The following is a 21,417-nucleotide window of genomic DNA, read 5'->3' as shown; positions in this document are numbered from 1 at the left end:
GGGCTCTGGATTGGGGAAGTCCAATGCCACTTATCTCTCTTTGCAGACGATATGATACTCTACATACAAAATCCAAAAAAAAAATGTTCCGCAGGTCATGCAAATTATACAACAATTTGGCCTAGTTTCCGGTTATAAAGTAAATACGGATAAATCCAAGCTGCTCTGGTTACAGAGGACATTAACACACAAAACCCTACCATTTAACTTTAAACACATCACTAACTCGTTCACATACTTGGGGATCAAACTCTCAACAAATCCGAGAGAATGGTACCGCCTTAACTACCACCCTATAATTAAGGATACACAGGACACGATGCATAGATGGAGTAAGCTACCCATCTCGATGTCGGGAAGGATAGCCCTAATTAAAATGATTTTGTTCCCGAAACTCTTGTATTTATTCCAGATGATACCAGAGAACATACATAAAACTGACCTTAGTTCACTCAACAAAGCCTGTCTCTCATTCGTGTGGGCGGGGAAAAAACACAGAATTAAAGCAATGAGGATAATGGCTGAGGTTAACTCAGGGGGTTTTGCGATCCCAAATTTGGAAGCATAGTGTGGGGCGGCGCAAGTTAAGTATGTACTTGATTGGCTGACGGGGACGCAATACTTTACACTGCCGATACTAGAGGAACAACTAGTAGCCCCATGGTCACTTCAAGCACTCCCGCACATGGCACCTACACAAATTAATAAACTTCTCAATGACTACCCTATGCTACACCACCCTCTGAGAGCCTGGTGGAAACTTTGTAAGAAACTCCAATTTAATCACCATTACACAAAATACCTCCCACTGAGGGGTAACCCAGAATTCCCGGCAGGTATTGACACTGGGACCTTTGCAGCGTGGAAAGCCAAAGGTCTGCATTCAGTATCTCAGACAATTAATGGTTTAGATAGCTCAATTAAGTCGTTCAGGGACTTACAAACTTACACTTTGCGTACTTGCAGACAAGACATTATGTGAATGAACTACTTAGACACGATGAACTCACCAACCAAAATCTGGGGATAAACAGACTACTTAACAGGAGGGAGAAGGGAGAGACAACTATCACACCTATTTACAAACTCTACATTCAGCAGGCCAATGAGGCAACTGTTAAACACATTAGTGATAGCTGGACGTCCACCCTACACATAGATATCACGACGGACGTGGTAAAGCGAAGTATAGAACACACAAGGGGGGCAACTCTATCGACGACCAGCCGAGAATCCCACACTAGACTGCTGCAGAAAGCATATATATCTCCAAAAATTTACAAAAAGTGGAGGCCTGACTCAGAGGGACACTGTCCAAAATGCAGAGCGCCAGACGCAGACATAATGCACATGCTATGGAGTTGTCCAAAAATAAGTAGATTCTGGGGAATGGTATCTTATTGGATAAAAACTACTTTTCATACAACTTTAAAACTCTCCCCCAAATCGATAGTGTTCCTGGAGACTTCCTCATTAACCACAAATAATAGCGAGAAGTGGATTAGTAACATAATTCTCCAGGCCAGGAACCTTATATTCAGGGAGTGGCTAGGTGGAAAGGCCCCATCGATCTTGCAGCTTAAAGCACGTATGCAAAGACAACTGACTAGTGAGGCAGTAGACACTTTAGGGGATATACAGGGTAGAACAAGACCATTCATGAGAAAGTGGGAAACATATATACGCACATTGAACGTATCCATGCAAAAACAGTTACTACTTCCCCTCAAAAACACTGAATACCTACTAGGAGAAAACCTTAGGGGCAAATGGGACTTCCTATACACGGAAAGGGCAGAGAGACGTGTAGAGAACACTTAACTTACACATGGTGACATACTATGTTGCTGCTGCTCGCGAGGGAGAGGAGGTAAAAGTTTGGATAATGGAGAGGGAGTTGGGGAGGGGGAGGGTACTTAAGAAGGAAAATATAGAAAATGAAGGTGTTGCCAAAGAAAACTTGAAGTTGTAATAGAATCTTTGGAATGTAACTGCAACTACATAATATTGAAGCATTGTTTGTTTGTTTATGGCAACCTTCGATTGAAAAATAAAGTTTTTTTAAAAAAAAAACAGCACTGTTTCTTTAAAAGTGAAAATAACATTATCGTTTGAGTGCTTCTGTAGTATCCTATTCACAAGGATACACTAACCCCCGCAACTGAGTCTGTATAATAAAAAACTATAGTTTTAACAATCACATTGAGTTTATTGCTTAGCCAACTGAATTCAGAATTAAGCAACCGTACTGGACCCTAGCTAATGTGCTAAAGGTGCCCAAGTGTCCTAGAAAAACTGAATAATAATCAAAGACCTGTGAACACATCTGACACACGATGTATAAAGGTCTAACACTGAGCGCTACATAGCAATACAGTGCCTTTTGAGTTAAACTCTCTACCCTCCGGAATCATAAAGGAGGAAGAAAGTGCAACTAACCAACTCCCGGAAAGCTCCACCCCTCGTGGACGTAACAGTACTCCATCTCCCAGCACTCTTACTGTATGTGTGTAGAGATGGAGGAAGGAGCTCAGAAACGGCGGGAAGGCAACTCCGCCCATCGTGGGCGTCCCCATACTCAATCTCCCGGTCCCATTAAGATCTATATAGATCTGACACTGGGAGAAATAACAGTGAAAACAAAAAGTATCCGAGTATGCTACCGCATGTCCGGTAGCTCTAACTCTTAAGAAGACCAGTGGTCTAAAAAGTCTGTTGGCAGAAATAAAAGCTAGTTGTTTCCAGACGATATATGTTATCATAGAAAAACATAACATAGATCCATCCAGCCCCAGTGTCTTAAAAACAAATCTCTGCCCATCATAATAAGGAGCTCAATCTGTATCTTAGCCCTTGACATGTTAGTGTATGTAATGCAGTGCTCACTTTCATCTGAGAGAATAATGTCCCCAGAAAAATAAAGTTAGCACTTACCTCGAATGCTGTGCGACAGCATGGCCATCCAACAGGTTTTCAGAGGACCTCTCCCTCCCATAGCCCTGTGGACTAAGATCAGCCTGACTTAAAAGTGCTTAGGCTATCTGTATTAGGGCAGCAAACAGGTATAGGAGGCGCAGTGAGAATTTATGTCCCACCAGTTCCTATTGCTTTAAAGCCACCAAATGCTCTCCTGCAGAGACTGATCAGGTCTAGGCTACACCCCAGAACAAAGTAGCACTCACTGACACTACTTTAAAAATAATAAACTCTTGATTGAAGAATCTTTACTAACACCTCACTTTGCCATCTCCTATCTAACTAACACAGTCAAAGAGAATGACTGGGTTGGGAGGGAAGGGAGGGGCTATTTATACAGCTCTGCTGTGGTGCTCTTTGCCGCCTCCTGCTGACCAGGAGGAGAATATCCCACAAGGATGAAATCCGTGGACTCATCGTATCTTGAAAAAGAAAGTACTTCTGTCAATAAGCAACTTAAATTGGTGTCATGTTTTGATTTATGACTCAATAAATATTTTGTAATTTAGTTGATGATGTTTTGCTTCATTTGGATATTTGTATTATGTATCTTGGCTTTGTGTTTTTTTCTTACCTCTTCCATTTTCTTATTGTACAGATCTTTTGCTGTGGCTACAGCAGCTAGATTGTTGGCTTCAGCTGTGGCCTTGAAAGAGAAAAGATAAAGTGCTAAGTAAGATGGTTCTGAAATAGAAGATTATATAAACGTAGAGACATTAATGTTGATTTTCGTATATATGCATAGTATATATCAGCAATTAAATATTGTATCACAAACAATCTGCATAGACAACAAATATATTTTGCACAAATATTTTTACAAATCAAGAATAGTCCAGTAATACACCCTTTGAAAACCCTCTTGTGTATGTTTATGTCCAATTAGGGGCACATGCAAAAATGAGCTCCTTGCATTGATATATTATAAGCAATTACTGAGTAACATACTGCTGGGACAGACACAATGCAGCACACTTAAGTACAAAGCCCCATATATCTGTCAACAGTCTGCTGGTGCCTCTGTTTGCTTTAATATTCTATATTCTACCTGGATGATGGAGAGTGGAACAAGCACAATATAAAGAGTTCTATAACAGATGTATATTGCATAGCTTTATTTTTCTTTATTAAACATTTTAACATGGATTAGATTATGATATTAATGCCCCTGTATCTATACCACTGAATAGTACAACTTAAACAGGCTTAGGCTTCAATAATTATTTGTTTGGTAGCTTTATTATTTTGGAATGAAAAAATAGCATTTTTAAAACCATGTTTATTCTGTATCTTCCAATAGGGTTTTGCACCTTGGTATAACGGACGGAAAAAAAAGTTAATTTTAAGTATAGTAGAAAGTACAGCGAGTCCAGATTGTTTCCAATAGTGAAGCTTTTGAAACACGGCATAATATTTAGTAAAATACTATGAAGCTTGATCTTTGTCTAAAATGAATATGCAAACACTCTAAGTTATATTAATCTTGTTACTTGCACAAATAGGATAAAATCAATGTTCAGTGTTACTTGAACCAAAAAGGGTAAATAATTGTTTTAAATGTTCACTGACACAAAGGAGGATAAAGCAATATTATGTGTGTTACTGGCACAAAAGGAGGGATCAATACTATTTGTGGTACTGGCACAAAGGAATTAAATCACTTATTGCAGCCACAAAGAGATAAACTAATAGATTCTAGGTTTTATTGGCCATTATTTCTGTTTATCTATCTATCTAATTATCTCAGAGATATCTCACACAGTGACGGAAGCCACACTTCTCTTTTGCAACCTTCTGAGCCTTCTGATTATACACATATTTGCAACGTAACAGAAAATAATTACCTGTAGCATTGACTTTGGATGTGGTAATTCTTCCCCTTGATATATCTTTATATATGCCTGTTTATATAATGAAATGAAACACATATTGGTTAATACAGTAAAAGTATATGACTAATGATTAAATGCTTTAATGTTTGTATATGCTAATTGCTTCTAGAAAAAAAAGGAGGCAGTCTTTGGATTGTCTAAACAGAACACTGTACTCAATCAGTAACAAAATCTTACCATATAATTTTTTTTTTTTAAAATTGCATAAAAAGGTTATAAGGGCTCAGGTGTTAGAAAAGAAAGGCAATCAAAGGGCTTTGACATAGAGATACATACATAAACATGTTTTTTATATATATATATATATACACTATATATATATATACTATATATATATATATATATATATATATATATATATATATATACTGTGTATATATATATGTATACATATACAAATATGTATTTACAAATATATATATAAAAATATAAACACATAAATACATATGTATACATAGATAGATATACATATAAGTGCATTGGAGTCTTTGCAGTCAAGTAGCTGAAAACATGAAAAATCATATTTATGCAATTTCATATTTAAAAGGACAGTCAAGTCAAAATTAAACTTTCATGAATCAGATAGGACGTGCAATTTTAAACAACTTTCCAATTTAATGTTATCATAAAATTTGATTTGTTCTCTTGGTATACTTTTTGAAAGCTAAACCTAGGTAGGTTCAAACTGGTTTCTAAACTGTTGAAGGACGCCTCTTATCTCAACACATTTTGACAGTTTTTCACAGTTAGACCGTGCTAGTTCATGTGTGTCATATAGACAACATTGTGCTCACTCCTGTGGTGTTATGAGTAAGTTACACATTGTAGGGTGGAATTACACATTGTCGGGTGTGGTTACACATTGTAGGGTGGAATTACACATTGCAGGGTGACGTTACACATTGGGGAGAGGGAACGACACAGAGAAAGAGAGAGAGATAGTGGCACTACACAATGGTATCCCTGTTACAAAATCCAGGGTGTATTTATCCTATTAATGTAGGGAGGTGGGTGCTGTATACTAAATAATCTTTAGAAAGGGTAGTGGTAAAAAGAACCACGAAAATGTATTACACATTGTAAGGTTAAGTTACACACTGTAGGGTGGAATTACACATTGTAGGGAGTTACACATTGTAGGGTAGAATTACACACTCTAGGGTGGAGTTATACATTGTAGGGTGAAATTACACATTGCAGGGTGAAGTTACACATTGTAGGGTGGAGTTACACATTGTAGGGTGGAGCTACACACTATATGTTAGAATTACACATTGCAGGGTGGAGTTACAAATTGTAGGGAGTAACACATTGTAGGGTGGAATTACACATTGCAGGGTGGAGTTATACTTTGTAGAGTGGAATTACACATTGTAGGGAGTAACACATTGTAGGGTGAAATTACACATTGTACGGAGTAACAAATTGTAGGGTGGAATTACACATTGTACGGAGTAACACATTGTAGGGTGGAATTACACATTGTATGGTGAGGTTACACATTTCAGGGTGGAGTTACACATTGTAGGGTGCAGTTACACATTGTAGGGTGGAGTTACACATTATGGTGGAGTTGCACATTGTAGGGTGGAATTACACAATGTAGGGTGGAATTACACATTGTAGGGTAGAATTACACATTGTAGGATGGTATTACATATTGTAGGATGAAGTTACACATTGTAGGGTGGAGTTACACATTGTAGGATGGAGTTACACGTTGTAGGGTGGAATTACACATTGTAGGGTGGAGTTACAAAATATAGGGTGGAATTACACATTGTAGTGAGTTATAAATTGTAGTGAGTTATAAATTGAAGTGAGTTATAAATTGTAAGGCGGAATTACACATTGTAAGGAGTTATAAATTTTAGGGTGGAATTACATATTGTAGGGAGTAACAAATATAAGGGTGGAGTTACAGATTGTAGGGTGGAGTTACAAAATATAGGGTGGAATTAAACATTGTAGTGAGTTACAAATTGTAGTGAGTTATAAATTGTAGTGAGTTATAAATTGAAGTGAGTTATAAATTGAAGTGAGTTATAAATTGTAGGGTGGAATTACACATTGTAGGGAGTTATACATTTTAGGGCGGAATTACATATTGTAGGGAGTTACAAATTTTAGGGTAAAGTTACACATAGTAGGGTGGAATTACACATTGCAGGGTGAAGTTACACATTATAGGGTGGAGTTACACATTGTAGGGTAGAATTACACATTGTAGGGTAGAATTACACATTGTAGGGTGGAGTTCCACACTGTTGGGTAGAATTACACATTGTAGGGTAGAATTACACATTGTAGGGTAGAATTACATATTGTAGGGTGGAGTTCCACACTGTGGGGTGGAATTACACATTGTAGAGAGTTCCACATTGTAGGGTAGAATTACACATTGTAGGCTTGAATTACACATTGCAGGTTGGAGTTACACACTGTAGGGGGATTACACATTGTAGGGAGTAACACATTGTAGGGTGGAATTATATATTGTTGGGTGGAGTTACACACTGTAGGGGGGATTACACATTGTAAGGAGTAACACATTGCAAGGTGGAGTTACACACTGTAGGGGGGATTAAACATTGTAGGGAGTTACACATTGTAGGGTGGAATTAAACATTGTAGGGTGGAGTTACACACTGTAGGGGGGATTACACATTGTAGGGAGTAACACATGGTAGGGTGGAATTATACATTGTAGGGTAGTGTTACACACTGTAGGGGGATTACACATTGTAAGGAGTAACACATTGTAGGGTAGAATTACACATTACAGGGTGGAGTTACACATTGTAGCGTTGAATTACATTGCAGGGTGGAGATAAACATTGTGGGGTAGAATTACACATTGTCGGGAGTAACACATTGTAGGGTAGAATTACATATTGTAGGGTGTAGTTACACATTGTAGGCTTGAATTACACATTGCAGGGTGGAGATACACACTGTAGGGGGATTACACATTGTAGGGTGGAATTATACATTGTAGGGTAGAGTTACACACTGTAGGGGGATTACACATTGTAAGGAGTAACACATTGTAGGGTAGAATTACACATTGCAAGGTGGAGTTACACACTGTAGGGAGTTACACATTGTAGGGTAGAGTTACACATTGTAGGGGGATTAAACATTTTAAGGAGTAACACATTGTAGGGTAGAATTACACATTGTAGGATGGAGTTACACATTGTAGTGTTGAATTACATTGCAGGGTTGAGATTCAAATTGTGGGGTGGAATTACACATTGTTGGGAGTTACACATGGTAGGGTGGAGTTACACATTGTAGGGGGTGGAATTACACAATGTAGGGTGGAATTACACATTGTAGTGAGTTATAAATTTTAGGGTGGAATTACACATTGTAGGGAGTTACAAATTGTAAAGAATAATTACACATTGTAGGGGGTGGAATTACACAATGTAGGGCGGAATTACATATTGTAGGGAGTTACAAATTTTAGGGTGGAATTACACATTGTAGGGAGTTACAAATTGTAAAGAATAATTACACATTGTAGTGAGTTACAAAATTGTAGGGCGGAATTACATATTGTAGGGATTTACAAATTTTAGGGTGGAATTACACATTATAGGGAGTTACTAATTGTAGAATAGAATTACACATTGTAGGGAGTTATAAATTGTAGGGCAGAATTACATATTTTAGGGAGTTACAAATTTTAGGGTGGAATTACACATTGTAGGGTGTTATAAATGATAGGGTAGAATTACACATTGTAGAGAGTTACAAATTGTAGGGTAGAATTACACATTGCAGGGTGGAGTTACAATTTGTAGGGTGGAATTACACATTGTAGGGTGGAGTTACACACTGTAGGGGAGATTACACATTGTAGGGTAGAATTACACATTGTAGGGTAGAGTTACACATTGTAGGGTAGAGTTACAATTTGTAGGTTGGAATTACACATTGCATGGTGCAGTTACACATTGTAGGGGTGGAATTACACATATTAGGGTGGAGTTACACATTGTAGGGTGGAGTTACACAATGTATGGTTGAATTACGCAATGTAGGGTTGACTTACACATTGATTGTGGAATTACACATTGTAGGGTGGAGTTAAAAATTGTAAGGTGGAATTACATTCTTGGGTGGAATTACACATTGTCGGGAGTTACACATTGTAGGGTGGAGTAACACATTGTAGTGTTGAATTACATTGCAAGGTGGAGATAAACATTGTGGGGTAGAATTACACATTGTCGGGAATTACACATTATAGGGTAGAATTACACATTGTAGGGTGGAGTAACACATTGTAGCGTTGAATTACATTGCAGGGTGGAGATAAACATTGTGGGGTAGAATTACACATTGTCGGGAGTTACACATTGTAGGGTAGAATTACACATTGTAGGGTGGAGTTACACATTGTAGGGGGTGGAATTACATATTGTAGGGTAGGATTACACATTGTAGTGAGTTATAAATTGTAGGGCGGAATTACATATTGTAGGGAGTTACCAGGGTGGATAAAAATCAATGATTTTTTTAAAAAAAATCAAAAAAATCAGATGTTTTTGATTTAAATCTGATTTTTGGGATTTAAATCTGATTTTTGGGATTTAAATGGGATTTGGGACAAGCACTGTCTCCAGCTCATTTTTTGGCAAATATTGTCAATATCCAGTATCAGGGTCAAAACTTAAGTGCTGAGGAAGAGGAGTTAGCTATGACATGAGTATTCAGCAATCATTAATCTGTAATGCCAACTATAATAAACTTCAAAGCTAAGGGGGAACCATTCAAGAAATATATGTTTGCTGAAGATATTTTAAAGAAAGTCACACCAGTGAACTGGTGGAAGTCACTTAAGCACTTGGATTTAGAGACTGTTCAAGTAATGATTTCACTTTTAACAGCAGTAGCTTCTTCTGCAGGCGTTGAAAGAATATTCTCTTCCTTTGGACTCATTCATTCTAAATTAAGAAATCGTTTGGGACCCAATAAAACAGGAAAGCTTGTTTTTCTTTTCCAGATTATGAACAAAGAAGAAGCTGAAGATGACGAGTGAGCTACAGAGGACAGTATTTAAGTTTTTCATGTGTAGGCTGGGCTGACAGTCTAAGTTTCTTAAAATATATATATTTTGTTTAGCCAAATTAGTTAACAAACATGGATGTTTGTTTAAGCAAATAACATATGCTGTAATGTTATTGTTTCAGTTGAATAAATCTATTTAAATTGTTATTATAAAGGTAATGATTATTTTTCTCCTTCCTAAGTACAACAGAAAAGTTGTCCAAATATGAATTATATTGATTAACCTATTAAACTGGGGATAAAAAAACTAATATGAAAAGTTGTTATTCTAAAAATCTTCATCTATTTGCATATTAAAGTTATACCAGCAAGAATTAGTCTTTATGTAGAAAACTATGATTTAAATCAAGCCTTACTGACTAGTGATTTAAATCGTGATTTAAATTGTGAATTAAATCAGTTTGATTTAAATCAAATCCACCCTGGGAGTTACAAATTGTAGAGTAGAATTACACATTGTAGGGAGTTATAAATTGTAGGGCGGAATTACATATTGTAGGGATTTTTACATTTTACGGTGGAATGACACATTGTAGGGTGTTATAAATGATAGGGTAGAATTACACATTGTAGGGAGTTACAAATTGTAGGGTAGAATTACACATTGCAGGGTGGAGTTACAATTTGTAGGGTGGAATTACACATTGTAGGGTGGAGTTACACACTGTAGGGTAGATTACACATTGTAGGGTAGAATTATACATTGTAGGGTAGAGTTACACATTGCAGGGCGGAGTTACAATTTGTAGGGTGGAATTACACATTGTAGGGTGGAGTTACACATTGTAGGGTACAGTTACACATTGTAGGTTGCATAGTGCAGTTACACATTGTAGGGGGGTGGGATTACACATATTAGGGTGGAGTTACACATTGTAGGGTAACATTACACATTGTAGGGTGGAGTTACACATTGTAGGGTGGAATTATACAGTGTAGGGGTTAATCACTGTTGAATTGTGAAGTAGTGAAACATTTTCCAAAGGGTTAATTTCTACCAGCAATTGAGTAATGTAGAAGCCTTATTTGTAATACAATAAACAGAGTTTAACTAATACAGTCAATGACTAAAAATACACATATGTATGTGTATATGTGTATGTATATATGTGTGTGTATGTTAGACATGTGCATTTAAAAGTTTCGGATGCCTCTGAATGCGTAAGAAAACGGTTGCTCGCGACGTTTGGCACTTTTCAGAACCAGATTTCTTCTTATGATAGTGCAACACACTAAACACCGGATTTGCACAGATATTAGTGTGCTGCTCTTTCACAAGCAAAACTCAAATTCAGAAAAGAGCCATACGCTGCAAGCGGCCGCATCTGAAACCTCTGAATTCCCATGTCTAATGTGTGTATGTGTAAGTGTCCAAAACAAATATTCCCTAATACTTTATAAATTGTAGTAAAGAAGAGTCAAACAAGCTTCAGTCATTTGTTTAGAAATGCATGAAAAAAGTGCTGATAAAGGGACGTGAAACAGAGAATATTTCATTCATGATTTAGATAGAGCTTTACTTCTATTATATAATTTGCTTTGTTCCCTTGATATTCTTTGTTGAAAAGCATACCTAGGTAGGCTCAGGAGTAGCTAATCACTACTGTTAACTAGCTCCCAGTAGTGTATTACTGATCCTTCAACAAAGGGTACTAAGAGAATGAAGCAAATTTGATAATAGAAGTAAATTGGAAAGTTGTTTAAAACCGTATGTTCTATCTGAATCAAGAATGAAAAGTTTTGGGTTTTTATGTCCTTTTAATTTTCATTAGGTTGGTTATAATAGTATAATCCATTGGAAGTGCATGTAACTCCTTAGTTTATGATAGAAGTAAAATGCAGCTTGTACAAAGCAATATCTTTGAAAATACAAAAATACAATTTACAGGGATTTTATACTAATTAAGGGCCGGATTACGAGTGGAGCTCTATTTATCAATCCCGTTTGCGCACGTCGGGTAGCGATCGTAATATAAGTTAAAAGTAAAAAGTAAACTGTTGATTGGGAACTTAAAGGGACATAAAATCTAAAAACATAATTTATGCTTACCTGATAAATTCCTTTCTCCTGTAGTGTAGTCAGTCCACGGGTCATCCATTACTTATGGGATTATATCTCCTCCCCAACAGGAAGTGCAAGAGGATCACCCAAGCAGAGCTGCTATATAGCTCCTCCCCTCTACGTCATACCCAGTCATTCGACCAAAACCAAACGAGAAAGGAGAAACTATAGGGTGCAGTGGTGACTGGAGTTTAATTTAAAATTTAGACCTGCCGTAAAACAGGGCGGGCCGTGGACTGACTACACTACAGGAGAAAGGAATTTATCAGGTAAGCATAAATTATGTTTTCTCCTGTTAAGTGTAGTCAGTCCACGGGTCATCCATTACTTATGGGATACCAATACCAAAGCTAAAAGTACACGGATGACGGGAGGGACAGGCAGGACCTTTACACGGAAGGAACCACTGCCTGAAGAACCTTTCTCCCAAAAACAGCCTCCGAAGAAGCAAAAGTGTCAAATTTGTAAAATTTGGAAAAGGTGTGAAGTGAAGACCAAGTTGCAGCCTTGCAAATCTGTTCAACAGAGGCCTCATTTTTAAAGGCCCAAGTGGAAGCCACAGCTCTGGTAGAATGAGCTGTAATTCTTTCAGGAGGCTGCTGTCCAGCAGTCTCATAGGCTAAACGTATTATGCTACGAAGCCAGAAGGAGAGAGAGGTAGCCGAAGCCTTTTGACCTCTCCTCTGTCCCGAATAAACAACAAACAGGGAAGAAGTTTGTCGAAAATCTTTAGTTGCCTGTAAATAGAATTTCAGGGCCCGGACAACGTCCAGATTGTGCAGAAGTCGTTCCTTCTTTGAGGAAGGATTAGGGCACAATGAAGGAACAACAATCTCTTGATTGATATTCTTGTTAGTGACTACCTTAGGTAAGAACCCAGATTTAGTACGCAGAACTACCTTGTCTGAATGAAAAATCAGATAAGGGGAATCACAATGTAAGGCTGATAACTCAGAGACTCTTCGAGCCGAGGAAATAGCCATTAGGAACAGAACTTTCCAAGATAACAGCTTGATATCAATGGAATGAAGGGGTTCAAACGGAACACCCTGTAAAACATTAAGAACTAAGTTTAAGCTCCATGGCGGAGCAACAGTTTTAAACACAGGCTTAATCCTGGCCAAAGCCTGACAAAAAGCCTGAACGTCTGGAACTTCTGACAGACGCTTGTGCAAAAGAATGGACAGAGCTGAGATCTGTCCCTTTAACGAACTAGTAGATAAACCCTTTTCTAAGCCTTCTTGTAGAAAAGACAATATCCTAGGAATCCTAACCTTACTCCATGAGTAACTCTTGGATTCGCACCAATGTAAGTATTTACGCCATATTTTATGGTAAATTTTCCTGGTAACAGGTTTCCTAGCCTGTATTAAGGTATCAATCACTGACTCCGAGAATCCACGCTTTGATAGAATCAAGCGTTCAATCTCCATGCAGTCAGCCTCAGAGAAATTAGATTTGGATGTTTGAAAGGACCCTGAACCAGAAGGTCCTGTCTCAGAGGCAGAGACCATGGTGGACAGGACGACATGTCCACTAGATCTGCATACCAGGTCCTGCGTGGCCACGCAGGCGCTATTAGAATCACTGATGCTCTCTCCTGCTTGATCCTGGCAATCAGACGAGGAAGTATCGGGAAGGGTGGAAACACATAAGCCATGTTGAAGACCCAAGGTGCTGTCAGAGCATCTATCAGAACCGCTTCCGGGTCCCTGGATCTTGATCCATAACAAGGAAGCTTGGCGTTCTGGCGAGACGCCATGAGATCCAGATCTGGTTTGCCCCAACGCCGAAGCAGTTGTGCAAATACCTCCGGGTGAAGTTCCCACTCCCCCGGATGAAAAGTCTGGCGACTTAGGAAATCCGCCTGCCAGTTCTCCACGCCTGGGATGTGGATCGCTGACAGGTGGCAAGAGTGAGACTCTGCCCAGCGAATTATCTTTGAGACTTCCATCATCGCTAGGGAACTCCTTGTCCCTCCCTGATGGTTGATGTAAGCCACAGTCGTGATGTTGTCCGACTGGAACCTGATGAACCTCAGAGTTGCTAGCTGAGGCCAAGCCAGAAGAGCATTGAGAGCTGCTCTCAATTCCAGAATGTTTATTGGAAGGAGACTCTCCTCCTGAGTCCATGATCCCTGAGCCTTCAGGGAATTCCAGACAGCGCCCCAACCTAGTAGGCTGGCGTCTGTTGTTACAATTGTCCAGTCTGGCCTGCTGAAGGGCATCCCCCTGGACAGATGTGGCCGAGAAAGCCACCATAGAAGAGAATCTCTGGTCTCTTGATCCAGATTCAGCATAGGGGACAAATCTGAGTAATCCCCATTCCACTGACTTAGCATGCACAATTGTAGTGGTCTGAGATGCAGGCGTGCAAAAGGTACTATGTCCATTTCCGCTACCATTAAGCCGATTACCTCCATGCATTGAGCCACTGACGGGTGTTGAATGGAATGAAGGACACGGCAAGCATTTAGAAGTTTTGTTAACCTGTCTTCTGTCAGGTAAATTTTCATTTCTACAGAATCTATAAGAGTCCCCAAGAAAGGAACTCTTGTGAGTGGCCTTAGAGAACTCTTTTCTACGTTCACCTTCCACCCATGCGACCTTAGAAATGCCAGAACCAACTCTGTATGAGACTTGGCAGTCTGGAAACTTGACGCTTGTATCAGAGTGTCGTCTAGGTACGGAGCTACCGAAATTCCTCGCGGTCTTAGTACCGCCAGAAGAGAGCCCAGAACCTTTGTAAAGATTCTTGGAGCCGTGGCTAACCCGAAGGGAAGAGCTACAAACTGGTAATGCCTGTCTAGGAAGGCAAACCTTAGGTACCGATAATGATCCTTGTGAATCGGTATGTGGAGGTAGGCATCCTTTAAATCCACTGTGGTCATGTATTGACCCCTTTGGATCATAGGTAAGACTGTCCGAATAGTTTCCATTTTGAACGATGGAACTCTTAGGAATTTGTTTAGGATCTTTAAGTCCAAAATTGGTCTGAAGGTTCCCTCTTTTTTGGGAACCACAAACAGATTTGAGTAAAACCCTTGTCCGTGTTCCGACCGCGGAACTGGATGGATCACTCCCATAAGTAAAAGGTCTTGTACACAGCGTAGAAACGCTTCTCTCTTTAGCTGGTTTGCTGACAGCCTTGAAAGATAAAATCTCCCTTTTGGAGGAGAAGCTTTGAAGTCCAGAAGATATCCCTGAGATATGATCTCTAAAGCCCAGGGATCCTGAACATCTCTTGCCCAAGCCTGGGCGAAGAGAGAAAGTCTGCCCCCCACTAGATCCGTTTCCGGATCAGGGGCCCTCACTTCATGCTGTCTTAGGGGCAGCAGCAGGCTTTCTGGCCTGCTTGCCCTTGTTCCAGGACTGGTTAGGTTTCCAGCCCTGTCTGTAGCGAGCAACAGTTCCTTCCTGCTTTGGAGCTGAGGAAGTTGATGCTGCTCCTGCCTTGAAGTTACGAAAGGCACGAAAATTAGACTGTCTAGCCCTTGGTTTGGCTCTGTCTTGAGTAATGTCAGCGATAATTTCTTTCAAACCGGGCCCGAATAATGTCTGCCCTTTGAAAGGTATGTTAAGCAATTTAGATTTAGAGGTTACATCAGCTGACCAAGATTTAAGCCACAGTGCTCTGCGCGCTTGAATGGCGAATCCTGAATTCTTAGCCGTAAGTTTAATTAAGTGTACTACGGCATCGGAAATAAATGAATTGGCTAGCTTAAGTACTCTAAGCTTGTCTGTAATTTCATCCAATGTAACTGAGTTAATGGTCTCTTCCAGAGACTCAAACCAGAATGCCGCCGCAGCCGTGACAGGTGCAATGCATGCAAGGGGTTGTAATATAAAACCTTGTTGAACAAACATTTTCTTAAGGTAACCCTCTAACTTTTTATCCATTGGATCTGAAAAAGCACAGCTATCCTCCACCGGGATAGTGGTGCGCTTAGCCAGAGTAGAAACTGCTCCCTCCACCTTAGGGACCGTCTGCCATAAGTCCCGTGTGGTGGCGTCTATTGGAAACATTTTTCTAAATATAGGAGGGGGTGAAAAAGGCACACCGGGTCTATCCCACTCCTTGTTAATAATTTCTGTAAGCCTCTTAGGTATAGGAAAAACATCAGTACACACCGGTACCGCATAGTATCTATCCAGCCTACACATTTTCTCTGGAATTGCAACCGTGTTACAATCATTCAGAGCCGCTAATACCTCCCCTAGCAATACACGGAGGTTCTCAAGCTTAAATTTAAAATTTGAAATGTCTGAGTCCAGTTTATTTGGATCAGATCCGTCACCCACAGAATGAAGCTCTCCGTCCTCATGTTCTGCATATTGTGACGCAGTATCAGACATGGCTCTAATATTATCAGCGCACTCTGTTCTCACCCCAAAGTGGTCGCGTTTACCCCTAATTTCTGGCAATTTAGATAATACTTCAGTCATAACATTAGCCATGTCTTGCAAAGTGATTTGTATGGGCCGCCCTGATGTACTTGGCGCCACAATATCACGCACCTCCCGAGCGGGAGACGCAGGTACTGACACGTGAGGAGAGTTAGTCGGCATAACTTCCCCCTCGTTGTCTGGTGAAATTTTCTTTACATGTACACTTTTATTTAAAGTAGCATCAATGCAATTAGTACACAAATTTCTATTGGGCTCCACATTGGCCTTTAAACATATTGCACAAAGAGTTTCCTCTGTGTCAGACATGTTTAACAGACTAGCAATGAAACTAGCAAGTTTGGAAAAAACTTTTGAAATAAATTTACAAGCAATATAAAAAACGTTACTGTGCCTTTAAGAAACACTAATAAACTGTCACAGTTGAATTACAATGAACCAAATTTGTTATAGCAACCAAATTTTCACAATAAATGCAATGAGTTAGCAAAGGATTGCACCCACCAGCAAATGGATGATTAACCCCTTAATACCCAAAAAACGGATAACAGAATATAAAACGTTTTATCACAGTCGAAAGCACAGTCTCACAGGTCTGCTGTGAGTGATTACCTCCCTCAAAACTAGTTTTGGAGACCCCTGGGCTCTGTAGAGACGTCCTGGATCATGGAGGAAGGAATAGGAAGACTGTGAGTGAATTCTTACTGCGCAAGAAAGCGCCAAAATAGGCCCCTCCAACTCATATTATAACAGTGGGGAAGCTCAGCAAACTGAATTTATTCATAAATAAACGACAGCCATGTGGAAAAATAATGCCCAAAATTTTTTATCACCAAGTACCTCAGAGAAAAACGATTAACATGCCAGTAAAACGTTTTAAAATAAAATTATGAAATGATACTAATAAGCCTGCTGCTAGTCGCTTACACTACAGTGGGGGCTCAAATATAAGTTAAATGTACACAGTATTTTCTTAGTGAAGTTCCATTCCCCAGAAATACCTCAGTGTAACATACATACATATCAGCCTGATACCAGTCGCTATTACTGCATTTAAGGCTGCACTTACATTATATGGGTATTAGCAGTATTTTCTCAGTCAATTCCATTCCTTAGAAAATAATATACTGCAACATACCTCCTTGCAGGTGAACCCTTCCCGCTGTCCCCTGATCTGAAGTTACCTCACTCCTCAGAATGGCCGAGAACAGCAAATGGATCTTAGTTACGACCGCTAAGATCATACATAAACTCAGGTAGATTCTTCTTCTAATGCTGCCTGAGAAAAAACAACACACTCCGGTGCTGTTTAAAATAACAAACTTTTGATTGAAGATATAAAAACTAATTTTAATAACCACAGTCCTCTCACACGTCCTATCTATTAGTTAGGTGCAAGAGAATGACTGGGTATGACGTAGAGGGGAGGAGCTATATAGCAGCTCTGCTTGGGTGATCCTCTTGCACTTCCTGTTGGAGAGGAGATATAATCCCATAAGTAATGGATGACCCGTGGACTGACTACACTTAACAGGAGAAATATTTCTTTTATGATTCAGATAGAGGATGCAGTTATAGAAAAACTTTCCAATTTATTGTCTATTTTGCTTTGTTTTCTTGGTATCCTTTATAGAAAAGCATACCTGGGTAGTGTCAGGCGCAGCAATGCACTACTGGGAGTTAGCTTGGAGGCTGCACATATATGCTTTTTGTCATTGGTTCACCCAAAGTGTTTTGCTAGCTCCTAGTAGTGCATTGTTGCTCCTTCAACAAACGATAGCAAGAGAATAAAGCAAATTTGATAACTGAAGTAAATTGGAAAGTTGTTTCAAACTGTATGCTCTATATGAATCATTAAATAATAAATCTTGGTTTCATGTCTCTTTAAACTCTAGCAATGATATACAGGTAGCCCTCAGTTTACGCCGGGGTTAAGTTCCAGAAGGAATGGTTGTAAATCAAAACCGTTGTAAATTGAAACCCAGTTTATAATGTAAGTCAATGGGAAGTGAGGGAGTTAGGTTCCAGGCCCCTCTCAAAATTGTCATAAGTAACACCTAATACATTATTTTTAAAGCTTTGAAATGAAGACTTTAAATGCTAAACAGCATTATAAACCTAAACAAATAATCACACAACACATAATATATAATTAAACCAAGTTAAATGAACAAAAACATTTGCTCAACAGCATTATAAATCTAATAAAATAATCACACAACACAGACTTCACTTGCATTTTTCTGCAAACAGTTCTTTCTAAGCATTCCAATCTGGACTGATTTATAGACAGGAAGATCTTGTTCCTTTGAAATCTGCTCAATAGCTCAGGTTTGGTTAAACTGATTAATTTCAGCTTGCTTTGCTTTGCTGCAACACAAGCGGACAGCTCCACCTACTTTCTATTTTAATAAATGCACTGCTTCTCAATGCTTTTCAATAGCAGTCACATGACTGGAAAAAACATAATTTATGCTTACCTGATAAATTTATTTCTCTTGTAGTATGTTCAGTCCACGGGTCATCCATTACTTATGGGATATATTCTCCTTCCCAACAGGAAGTTGCAAGAGGATCACCCAAGCAGAGCTGCTATATAGCTCCTCCCCTCACATGTCATATCCAGTCATTCTATAAGGTGCAGTGGTGACTGGAGTTATAATTTTAAAATTTAGAACCTGCCTGAAAAAGACAGGGCGGGCCGTGGACTGAACACACTACAAGAGAAATAAATATATCAGGTAAGCATAAATTATGTTTTCTCTTGTTAAGTGTGTTCAGTCCACGGGTCATCCATTACTTATGGGATACCAATACCAAAGCTAAGTAAAAGGATGATGGGAGGGACAAGGCAGGAACATTAAACAGAAGGAACCACTGCCTGTAGAACCTTTCTCCCAAAACCAGCCTCCGAAGAAGCGAAAGTGTCAAATTTGTAAAATTTGGAAAAAGTATGAAGTGAAGACCAAGTTGCAGCCTTGCAAATCTGTTCAACAGAGGCCTCATTCTTAAAGGCCCAGGTGGAAGCCACAGCTCTGGTGGAATGAGCTGTAATTCTTTCAGGAGGCTGCTGTCCAGCAGTCTCATAGGCTAAACGTATTATGCTACGAAGCCAAAAAGAGAGAGAGGTAGCCGAAGCCTTTTGACCTCTCCTCTGTCCAGAGTAAACGACAAACAGAGAAAAAGTTTGTCTAAAATCTTTAGTTGCCTGTAAGTAGAACTTCAGAGCACGGACCACGTCTAGATTATGCAAAAGACGTTCCTTCTTTGAAGAAGGATTAGGACATAATGATGGAACAACAATCTCTTGATTGATATTCCTGTTAGAAACAACCTTAGGTAAAAACCCAGGTTTAGTACGCAGAACTACCTTGTCTGAATGAAAGATCAGATAAGGAGAATCACAATGTAAGGCAGATAACTCAGAGACTCTTCGATCCGAGGAAATAGCCATCAAAAACAAAACTTTCCAAGATAAAAGCTTAATATCAATGGAATGAAGGGGTTCAAACGGAACACCCTGAAGAACTTTAAGAACCAAGTTTAAGCTCCACGGAGGAGCAACAGCTTTAAACACAGGCTTAATTCTAGCCAAAGCCTGACAAAAGGCCTGGACGTCTGGATGCTCTGCCAGACGTTTGTGTAAAAGAATGGACAGAGCTGAAATCTGTCCCTTTAGCGAACTAGCGGATAAACCCTTTTCTAAACCCTCTTGTAGAAAAGCTAATATCCTAGGAATCCTAACCTTACTCCATGAGTAACTCTTGGATTCGCACCAATATAAATATTTACGCCATATCTTATGGTAAATTTTTCTTGTCACAGGTTTCCGAGCCTGTATTAATGTATCAATAACCGAATCCGAAAACCCACGCTTTGATAGAATCAAGCGTTCAATTTCCAGGCAGTCAGCCTCAGAGAAATTAGGTTTGGATGGTTGAAAGGACCCTGAATTAGAAGGTCCTGCCTCAGAGGAAGAGACCATGGTGGACAGGACGACATGTCCACTAGGTCTGCATACCAGGTCCTGCGTGGCCACGCAGTCGCTATCAGAATTACCGATGCCCTCTCCTGTTTGATCCTGGCAATCAGCCGAGGTAGCAACGGAAATGGTGGAAACACATAAGCTATGTTGAAAACCCAAGGGGCTGCTAATGCATCTACCAGCACCGCTCCCGGTTCCCTGGACCTGGATCCGTAACAAGGAAGCTTCGCGTTCTGGCGAGATGCCATGAGATCCAGATCCGGTCTGCCCCAACGACGAATCAGTTGTGCAAATACCTCCGGGTGAAGTTCCCACTCTCCCGGATGAAAAGTCTGGCGACTTAGGAAATCCGCCTCCCAGTTCTCTACGCCTGGGATGTGAATCGCTGACAGGTGGCAAGAGTGAGACTCTGCCCAGCGAATTATCTTCGAGACTTCCAACATCGCTAGGGAACTCCTGGTTCCCCCTTGATGATTGATGTAAGCCACAGTCGTGATATTTTCCGACTGAAATCTGATGAACCTCAGCTTCGCTAACTGAGGCCAAGCTAGAAGAGCATTGAATATTGCTCTTAATTCTAGAATGTTTATTGGGAGGAGTTTCTCCTCCTGAGTCCACGATCCCTGAGCCTTCAGGGAATTCCAGACTGCTCCCCAGCCTAGAAGGCTGGCATCCGTTGTTACAATCGTCCAATCTGGCCTGCGAAAGGTCATTCCTTTGGACAGATGAACCGGTGACAACCACCAGAGAAGTGAATCTCTGGTCTCCTGGTCCAGATTTAGCAAAGGGGACAGATCTGAGTAATCCCCGTTCCATTGACTGAGCATGCATAGTTGCAGCGGTCTGAGATGCAGGCGCGCAAATGGCACTATGTCCATTGCCGCGACCATTAAGCCGATTACCTCCATGCACTGAGCTACTGATGGGCTTGGAACGGAATGAAGGACACGGCAAGCATTGAGAATCTTTGATAACCTGGACTCCGTCAGGTAAATCTTCATCTCTACAGAATCT

General features: G+C 39.9%; 1 protein-coding gene across 1 annotated transcript in view; it reads right to left on the bottom strand.

Annotated features, from left to right (window-relative positions):
• Window positions 1-21,417, bottom strand: part of ATL1 (atlastin GTPase 1) — a 343,474-nt gene that overhangs the window by 91,640 nt on the left and 230,417 nt on the right. The window contains exons 10-11 of the mRNA XM_053697651.1: window positions 4,821-4,877; window positions 3,551-3,622 (exon numbers count right to left, since the gene is read on the bottom strand). Of these exons, the coding sequence (XP_053553626.1) occupies window positions 3,551-3,622; window positions 4,821-4,877 (129 nt within the window). The remainder of the gene's footprint in view (window positions 1-3,550; window positions 3,623-4,820; window positions 4,878-21,417) is intronic.

This window comes from Bombina bombina, chromosome 1 (assembly GCF_027579735.1).
Source record: "Bombina bombina isolate aBomBom1 chromosome 1, aBomBom1.pri, whole genome shotgun sequence".
Taxonomy (NCBI): domain Eukaryota; kingdom Metazoa; phylum Chordata; class Amphibia; order Anura; family Bombinatoridae; genus Bombina; species Bombina bombina.
The sequence above is the reverse complement of the archived record's forward strand: the minus strand, read 5'-3'. Positions and strand labels throughout refer to the sequence as shown.